Raw genomic sequence first — 9,609 nt, forward strand, 5'->3', positions numbered from 1 at the left:
ATTGGTCCCTTTTTTGTGACAAAACAATGGACTAAATGCCATTATTTTTGTTGTGTATCATGAGTATTAGCTCTCTTTCGAGCAATTCTAGTGGTGTTTCTCTTCTACTTGTTAATCTCAAGATTATATTTTTAAAGACAATATGACATATAACTGAAATGATTGATAAATATACATTTTTTACAACTCACAAGTAATTCTTACACACTTGTATCATTATTCAAGCAAAAAAAAAAAAAAAAAAAAAAAAAAAAAAAAAAAGTTATTGCGGATCACAATTCACAACCCACACCCTTGCCTCGTTCACGTAATAAAAAAAATGTTGTACTCTACAAAGTAAGAAGTACTAGTTAGTGGCTTGACCAATACTCAATGGTTATTGATCTTACTTCCACCCATCTATTTACGGATTTCACTTGCATCATTTAAGTTTTTGTCACAACCACTTTTTTTTTTTTTTTTTTTTGGGGGGGGGGGGTCAATTTATAGTTTATTAGCCATTTTCTAATAAAAAGGGCTAAAGACTCATGTAAGGAATACCCTTGACTGCACCTAACTCTATGTACACACAAAGACATATCGGTTGATTAATATGGCACAACGTATTACTCACGTAGACTTTTGACTTACTAGTCTAGCCAACTATCACCAAACTTTAGTAAATACTCACATTGACTTTGACTTTGACTTATTATTCTAACCCAAAAACCACGATAACAAGTAGTACTCTGTACTAATAATGCACCATTTCTTGACTAAAATCTCTGTAAGTATACCCAAGTTAGGGGCACAATTCCGCATCACAGACAACACTAACAATCATGAAAAATCTTGTTACTGGCACACCAAGCTCCTACTACTATACTTTTATAATAGTGCTCCTCACAATTTCCACCAAATTCCTGCACACCACCCATGCCCAAGCTTGCAACCCAGGCCAGCCCCTGATCGGAACCGGTGGCGGCCAATGTGACCCCAATGAAGCCGACTGCTGCAAAGCTGGGCAGTCATACACTACTTATGACTGCTCGCCCCCGGTTACTGCCCAAACCCAAGCTGTGCTGACTCTAAACAGTTTTGCTGAGGGCGGGGATGGGGGTGGCCCCTCGGAGTGTGATGGTAGCTACCACCCTGACAATACCCGTGTGGTGGCGCTGTCAACAGGATGGTACAACGGGGGCTCACACTGCCTCCAGGAGATCATCATCAGTGGCAATGGGCAGACGACAAGGGCGAAGGTCGTGGATGAATGTGACTCCAGAAATGGGTGTGATGAAGAACATGGGTACCAAGTCCCTTGTAAGAACAATGTTGTTGATGCGTCTAAGGCAGTTTGGAGCGCCCTTGGAGTGCCAGAGGACTCAGATCAGTATGGTCAGATGCAAATTACTTGGTCTCTGAGTGACTAGTTGAGTTTAAAATCTTCTCATGTAATGCTGTTGCATATGTTGTTGCAATTATGTTAAAAAACAATTAGAACTACTAGTACCAGTACTAATCATGTACGGTTAGCGTATGCATAAGAGGTTCAAATATGCTAAAATTTATATACTAGTATTATACATTATGTATCTTAATCCTGTATGAACTGATGCCTGAATTAATAAGTTTTGTATGAATTTAGTATATCGGTCAATTATATGAGTAATTATATTCTGACTGTAACAAGACTAACAACCAGCAGACAATCACTAAGTATCACCGGGGTGGTAAGGTTTGGAGATTCACAAAATGATCCTCACCACCGCTTGATTTCCAAAAATCAGATTCGAGCATGTCTCGTTATACTAGTGGCATAAATTACAACATCAAAGCATCAAACATATACTCCATACTATGTCTCAAATATCCATTATCCAAGGCAGGTACTTGGCAGATGAAAGAAAATTATGTTAAGCAAATCTAACATATACGAAGTATTCAGTACCTTGTAAGAATGACATAAACATGATTTCCATGTCAAAATAAGGGAGTATCAAGCCTAAAATGAGCCCTACTCCTTTCTTTGGGTTGAGCTGCTGATATACAATAGTTAGATTAGACATTAATTAGTGTAGCATTCAAAAGAGAGAAGATATTTACAGAGGTAATTATCCCTTTCATCCACGCATCAGATCAATGCCCATATGAGAGTTTCTCAAGTCCAGCGTCTGTGGACTAGCCCATTCACCCATCGCAGAGGTTGGAGACGATAAATTTTGGCTCTGTCGACCACTTGGAGGAGCCATCATCGTATTTTCAACAGAATAATGCTCCGAATCTTCACCACCTTCATTTCCTTCTTTAATCTTTGGATTTGTCTTTGGGGTTGTCCATAAAAAGCTCCCAACTATTACCTAATTTCCAACTTAGAATTACTGCTATGTTTTCGTTATCTAAAAAGAGCTTTATATTTTAATTGAATGAAACAGACATCACTTCTTTTTATTCCGGCTACTCTAGATTCTTTATGTATCAAAGCATATTCTATGTTTAAGGCAACAAAGATCGTAAGCTTACCTGAACAGGGCAGGCTGCAATAAGCATTCCACCAATGGCACCACCAATGACACGACCATCAGGGCTTGCAAGTGAAATGCTCACACCACCACTTCGATCACGAGAACCATCATTACCAAGAAGCAAGAAAGATCCTGACATGCATAATATGTCAAAGCGCCCCTACACAAACCAATTTTCAGCACTAAGAGATTTGAAGAACAGTTTAAGGCTTTAGGTGAGGTCAAAGCAGTCTAATGTAAAAACCATAGTGGAACTTTGGAAGGGCAGTAACAAATCTAATGGTGCCAAGGGTTCCTTGGTGAGAAGACCCATTAATTCTCTCATAATGCAAACATGGTGGTTATGGGCCTTATGGCTACGTTTATTCACCTGGATTCTCCCAAAACAAACTTACTCTCCCTTGTTTAAAGTTTTAAGGGGTTCAGGATATGCTAAAGGTTTTAAAAAATGAATCTGAAACAATACAGAATATAGCAACTAATCATGCGGTAACAACCTCATATGTGACGGTACCACCAGAAGTTGAGGGCTGCCGTAGGGTCACTGTGGAGACAGCACCATTTGCTGACAATATGCATACAGCTCTAGGCCCTTGTTGTGCAAATGCCAAGAGTTTTGATGCAATGTCCTGGGCAGTGTCGAAACATATGTCAGATAGCAAGCAGATTATGTTCATTTTATAGAAGCTGCAAATTTCTTAATAACATTAATATAGTTGGGCAGACATAGGTTAAAAACATATAGCAAGTACAAACTTTGTAAATATGCATAACAGAGGCAGACAGTAAATTTCTGGTACAAAAATAATCAATCTATTTCTCAAAGGCAAGTACAAAAATAAGATTATTGTATAATAGAGACGGATAGCATACTTCCCCTGCTGCAACTTGAATAACATGAGGAGTAAAGCCCACACCAGCTGAACCAGACACAAATTTGCCTGGTAAGAAAATGAAACATAGACTAATATCAATACAACAAGCTAGTTCCTTGGACAAGCCAGCACCATTGAACAACAATACTGAAACTCATCTAGTTTGTTATGCTTGTTACAGAATTAGCAGATTTTGCCAAATTACCAACTTATACTAGCTAATAGTCCGCATCTCAATTGGAACATCACAACTGATTCATGATTTTGAAAGTGAATAAGCTTCAAAAGCAGATATCCAACAAGATACAAGACAGACCAAGGTACAAGACTTGGAACCAAGATCACTGGTGATATTGATACCACAGATACAATTAATATTACTGGAAACCATCAAGCACAGGTTATCTCCATAGTTTAGCAGTCATCTCCTCCAAACACTTTTTTAGCACTCATCTCTCCAAGCAATTTGAGTCTTAAGAGATGACTCATAGTCAGGAACTACACTAGTTACTGCATATAAACCCACCCTCAAACTACCATATGCTTAAAACACATTAAAATTACTAGGCAAGTTCGGGCATTCTAGTGATCAAGTGGTATAACAATACACCATTAATCTACTATGGTCATCATTGGGCCATCTTTGACCAAATTGCTAAATGCTAAGCAGAAGCAATACATGTCATTGTCATTCCCTGAGAAAGTCGAAAATCTTACCAAAGGGAGCCAATGGTTGCTTTCTTCCGCTACCAGGAGGCCGGCCTCTACCCCTCTTCTCAGTTGAGGTGTTTATAATCCTAGGGGCAGCTGATACAGAGGAGAGGTCTGATGACATTTTCCCATCAATTCCATATTTCCGAGGCCTTCCTCTTTTCCTTCGCATTGGTGTAACAGAAGCCTGCATTGATGATGGTGCACCTATACCACGGCCATCTGATAGAACAGTTGAAGAGGGTTCCACCCTCATACTCGGTCCTGAAGAGCCTCCGACATTTGACTGGAAAGGCATCCCGGAATTAGGCAATGAATGGACACTTTGCGGCCCATGTAACCCGGCCAATCCTTTCTGCATATAAAACCCACCTTGTCCTGACATTGGCATAGGTTCTCTCTCCATGCATTTAGTTCACAGAATCACAGCAATTCAGAAGATACTTGCACAACCCCAATTGAGAACACCCTTAACTTCCAATCAACTACACAAATATATAACTTCAACCCAAGCAGTCTCCTCACCTCTTTGATCTAAGAAGACTTAAAAGCTATGAAGCAACCTTTATAGCAAAACTGATTGAATCTTCAGTTCAGACACATAAATACACTACAATGTGCTTAATTTCCCTAAACAACAACTACACTCGTTTCCAAGGCACAAGAAACTTTCAAGAGTTCAAGCAATTTAAAAGCTGCAGCAAAGAAAGTTCACAAATTTGTGAGTTGAGTCATGAAAACTCCAACAAAACTAAATAATAAAAATTGAATTATGTTACAATTAAATTCAGAAATATGACAATATTTGGATCTAGGTTATCATTGTGCAATTTATGGTGATAGTTGTCTAAACTTGTCAAGTTCCAGGCTTTTTTAAAGAGTGTGTTAACAATTGTATTTGGGTCAGGTTCTTGTCACCAAGTTACACACTGAGCACAGGAAAAACACTTCCAAGGAAACCAACCAAAATTGCAGCACAAACAAAAACTTCATACTAGGTAACAACACATCTATTTATTTACTAATTAAAACAGACATGCAATGCCATAAAATAATAATAAAAGCAACCAAACAAAATCCCAAAAGTACCTTACACTAACTAACTAACTAAGAGAAAACTTAAATAAACAAAATTACAAGTTTCAGAACATACCTATAATTAGCCAACCAAATCTTGTACTACTCCACTAACCAAAATAATCCATATAGAAGAACATAACAAAAATTGTTTAAAGGGGTTAAAATTGAAGAAAATACAAGAAAAATTCTGGGTTTTTGGAGTTGTAAATGATCAAGCGCCGCATTAATGAAAGATGAGTTTTTTAAGTGGGTAGAATGTAGGTGGTTTTTATTAAAGGAAGATTTTATCATCAATCTTAATTATAATAATGATAAAAAGGGAGAAAAAAGAGGATGGATTTTAGCAAGATTATGTGATTCTGTGAGGTTGAAGATGACACTTCATTTCCACTACGGCGGGATTATGAATGAATGAATGAAAGAGAGAGAAAATTGGAGTGTAGTGTAATGTTGTCTATCCAAAACTACAAACAGTGTTTATTTTTTTGGGGTAACAGAAAATGAAATGAAAGAAAAGAAAATGGGATTTTTTTTTATTTATTTATTTAATTTTCTTGTGGATAAACTAGCTCTTCTTTTGTGAGTTTTATCTCATCATCAATCATCATCCACTTCTTTCTTTCTTCCTTTTTAGAACCTTACCTCCTGCTCCCACCACAATCCCCATCTCAAACAATTATCAACCCGTGCTTGTAGATCATATGTTTCCTCTGTGGTCTTTAGTCTCTACTAGAGTCGTCAAATCCGGTATTCGTCTTCTTAAAAAAAAAAAAAACGATTTTCGGGTTAAATTAAAAATGAAAATGGGTCGACTACCGGCTGACTCAAGGCACGATGCGATCCATCTAAATAAAAAGTTACAACACATATATAGACCTGACTAGGCACGGTACAACATGACTTAAAATGACATGACAAGCATTTCGGCACCATATGTAACCGGCACAGCTAACCCCAAGATAAGCATTTGGGCACCATATATATAGGTAAGATTTTGGTGATCTTGAGTCATATTTTTTTCATTTTTTGGTTAATTGAGTTGGTCAATATTACACCTTTTGTCTCAAAATTTGGCATCGTCTTACACTAATGAATGTTACAAAAAGAAAGGTTTTAATGAACAAAAACACTACTCTATCATGTCATTTCAATTCTTTCAAACATTATACTTTAAGACATTATGGTTTAATTATCATCTCTCTTTAAAATATGATCATACTGATCTGTGTTACACCCTTCTGTCTCAAAAGTTGGCATCATCTTACACTAATGAATGTTACTCCACAAAATAAAAGCTTGTACAGTAATGAACAAAAACACTACTCCATCATGTCAATATCAATTCTTTCAAACATAAGAATTTATCTTTTAAGAGCAATTTAAGACATTTTAATTTTTACTTTCATATCTCTTTACAATATGATCATAATGTAAAATAAAAACCATTATTTTGGTTCACTCAGTTTAAATTTCTGGAGCTGTTAGCATAAAAACGGCCAATAATTTCTTTCCTTTTCGGGAAAATTTAAGCGTGAATCCTGAAAACTTAGAAAAATCACACAAATTGGCCAAGAAAATCCCATTCAAGCATTTATGTAAATACTTCATAGCTAAATTACTCTGCATTGCTATAGTATTAGACATGAAAAGGAAATGTAATCATATGTCTGGATATAATTGACAACGCTGAAGAAAATTGAGGGTAAATGAAAACGATATCTTCTAACTAAACAGAAAGATCTAGAAAATTACGCATACATTTCTCTATTGAAAGACCATGACTATTAACAGCAGCGAAGAGTAAGATAAATACATCCAGCCTACAGAAAACAAAACAATTGGTGCAGTCACATTGAATCTTTATAATGGATAATTGAATCCCAAAAAAAACACATGATCACCCAGAGCCTATAGGGGAGATATCTGTGGGTGCCCCTGCCGAAACAAGATTAACAACCTGCATAAAAGAGATGGAAGGTATTCAGAAAGATAATGACCATAATCCGTTGTGTGCTATAAAGATTGTGACAAACATCAAATGCAAAATATAATGAAAGTAAACTACATGAACTAGAAATCATAACATAACCCAGTTTGGCTAATATATTTATTCAACAAATTGAACTATTGCGAGGAGACATCCGATAAGTAGCAGAATTAACAAGCTCAACGGCTTCTTCAGTACAAGGTCATAGATTTCCCAAGTAGAAATTACTTACTTCTTATACAGTTACTTTACACGAAATGCTCCATGCAAAATATCTCTGATAGTATGGGTCTATGGGATAATTTCCCCCAACTAGAGACCTTTATTTAAGATTTTCTCATAATTAACATGGCACCCTCTAAATCTCTGCAGTCTGCATAACCCAATTAATCTTTGTCTTTGGCAAATAAGTGGGAAACAGGATTACAGCCTATGGGTCATAAAAAGCCAAATGCTATGATAAAATTACCGATTCAAATGGCCATTGGCCAAGGTAAGTTACTTCTTTATTTATATACATGCACTCCTTGACCGGATTCACTAAAAAATCAAAAGAATATTCCTCAATATTTAAGTTAACCTCGTTTTTCAAAAACTTAGAAAAGCAAAGATGCAGAACAGATAGTTGCCCAATGCTTGGAAGTTACCGTTTCTAATATGACCTACATTAACCAAGCATTGTAGCCTTGTAGACACACATGGAACCGGCCAAAAAGGTAGAGCTACCATCTCTCGTGCCTGATTATTTATTTCTAAGGATCAAGTACAAAATCTTGCACACTCGTTGCTTAAAAGTTACCGTTTCTAAGGATCAAGTATATAGATATATAGCAAATTCTCGATTGTAGGAAGCCTACCACGCATAATTGCATTCCCTGGAAATTTCTCTTCCTAAACTTCAATCTAGCAAGCATGATTATGTATCTTAAAAACTATCCACTAGTAACCAACTCAGTTCAATAGGGCAACAGCAACTCACTTTTGATACAAGCAGCCATTGACTCATTAGATAGTTCCATTGTCACTATAGTATCTATATTAAACTAACAATGCTAACATCCAACATACGGACGATAAGACCTACAATAAGTCTATAACATCGTTTTAAACCGCCAAGGTAGTATTGAATTATTGATTACAACATAGGCATCAGATAGAACAACCAGATAAACGGAGTTAATTGCATAAAATTTAAGTTTTGATGCAACCACATTAAAGTATTAAACCATATGAAAATTCATCTAAGCATAAAAAATCAGTTCATTGCAAATAAAATCATATTTGCATTGCTAAGATAATAAATTAAACCTTAATCATCAAGCTCCATAGCTTGTTGAGCCTTAGCTTTCGCCGACGCCGACAATTTGGTCTTCAATTTCTTCTTCACTGAGAATTTACCAGTTTTCTTTTTCTTCTTATTACTCCCATCAACCTACACACATCAAATTCCAAATTCAATTAACAGATTACAACATTGACCCAAAAAACTTAAACATCCAACTTTCATTGACATGATTTTCAATCAAATTCCAGAATCAGTAATAATTAATAATAAATACCTTCATTTTGTTCTTATTAGCATGAAGCTTCTTCGCCTTTTTCTCTTTCTCCTCTTTTTCTCCTGATAATAAAGCAACAATTTGGGAAATTTCAATTAGCAAAACCCTAATTCAATTGACAATAAAATCAAATTAGAAAGGATGAGAAAGATGAATAATTACTTCGCATATCGAAATCGTGCTGTCTCTTGCGAGTAGCAAGATTGTTTTTCTTCGACATCTTTGGCAAAGAATTTTCAGCTTCAAATTATGAAATTATATTACCGAACTTCTGCTATTTCACAGTTTAACTGACAGAAGAACCCTAAATCCCCAATTTCTGATACAATTGAATATCGCCTATTGGAATTTGACCATAATCATCGGGTAGCCAGGCCCAGTCAACTCTCCTTATGACACAAGTGAATCAACCATTATATGGCCCAACCAAATTTTCCTTTCTATATGTCTAGACCACTTAAGTTAAAGACTCGTTTGGTATCGCGATCAATTTTTAATTTTTGTTTTTTTTAATTAATACTTGTACATTCGTAGTATAATGTGTTTATATTAAACAAAAACGACAAAAAATAGAAATTAATGACTTGTTCATTTATAAAAGTATACTTGTACGGTTGTACCCTCAAACATTAATAACATTAATCGATTCTATTTTTGTTTGAATTGACCTTACCTCAAAAATACAGAGTATACCGGAAAATATACATGTGTTAATGCTATGTTTACGGGGGATATTGAGGTTTCGAAAATAATTTAACATATATTTTTTTCCCCAATTAGGGAGAATTTTGTCCAAAGATCGACTTTCACCATATTTTTTTGTTTTAGCATCTGCATGTCGGGTAATAAGATAAGGAAATCTTTGTTTTTAAGAGCATGAACATCAGGGAGGATAC

The 9,609-nt window shown here is 35.8% G+C and overlaps 3 protein-coding genes across 4 annotated transcripts; 1 reads left to right on the forward strand and 2 right to left on the reverse strand.

Annotated features, from left to right (window-relative positions):
* Nucleotides 1-458: 458 nt before the first annotated feature.
* Nucleotides 459-1,409, forward strand: LOC110714042 (putative ripening-related protein 1). Its single transcript, XM_021892504.1, has one exon. It carries the CDS (start codon nt 822-824, stop codon nt 1,407-1,409), a length of 588 nt encoding a protein of 195 aa, XP_021748196.1. The 5' UTR covers nt 459-821.
* LOC110714041 (AT-hook motif nuclear-localized protein 9-like) lies at nt 1,328-5,988 on the reverse strand. Of its 2 annotated transcripts, XR_002510098.1 has the most exons (7): nt 5,241-5,988; nt 4,094-4,782; nt 3,375-3,442; nt 2,999-3,130; nt 2,500-2,661; nt 1,928-2,336; nt 1,328-1,436 (listed from the first exon to the last, which is right to left on the reverse strand). XR_002510098.1 is itself a non-coding variant. In XM_021892502.1 (6 exons), the coding sequence occupies exons 2-6, from the start codon at nt 4,491-4,493 to the stop codon at nt 2,100-2,102; spliced, it is 999 nt and encodes a 332-aa protein (XP_021748194.1). In that variant the 5' UTR covers nt 4,494-4,782; nt 5,241-5,988; the 3' UTR covers nt 1,753-2,099. The 2 variants fall into 2 exon arrangements, 1 of the variants encoding a protein (XP_021748194.1); XM_021892502.1 differs by lacking the exon at nt 1,328-1,436 and having other exon boundaries at nt 1,753-2,336.
* A 769-nt stretch (nt 5,989-6,757) lies between these two features.
* Nucleotides 6,758-9,129, reverse strand: LOC110714420. The gene is made up of 4 exons (XM_021892930.1): nt 8,876-9,129; nt 8,714-8,775; nt 8,463-8,586; nt 6,758-7,124 (listed from the first exon to the last, which is right to left on the reverse strand). Exons 1-3 carry the CDS (start codon nt 8,931-8,933, stop codon nt 8,464-8,466), a joined length of 243 nt encoding a protein of 80 aa, XP_021748622.1. The 5' UTR covers nt 8,934-9,129; the 3' UTR covers nt 6,758-7,124; nt 8,463.
* Between the last annotated feature and the right edge of the window lie 480 nt (nt 9,130-9,609).

The sequence above is a fragment of the Chenopodium quinoa genome, unplaced genomic scaffold, assembly GCF_001683475.1.
Source record: "Chenopodium quinoa cultivar QQ74 unplaced genomic scaffold, ASM168347v1, whole genome shotgun sequence".
Classification (NCBI taxonomy): Eukaryota; Viridiplantae; Streptophyta; class Magnoliopsida; order Caryophyllales; family Amaranthaceae; genus Chenopodium; species Chenopodium quinoa.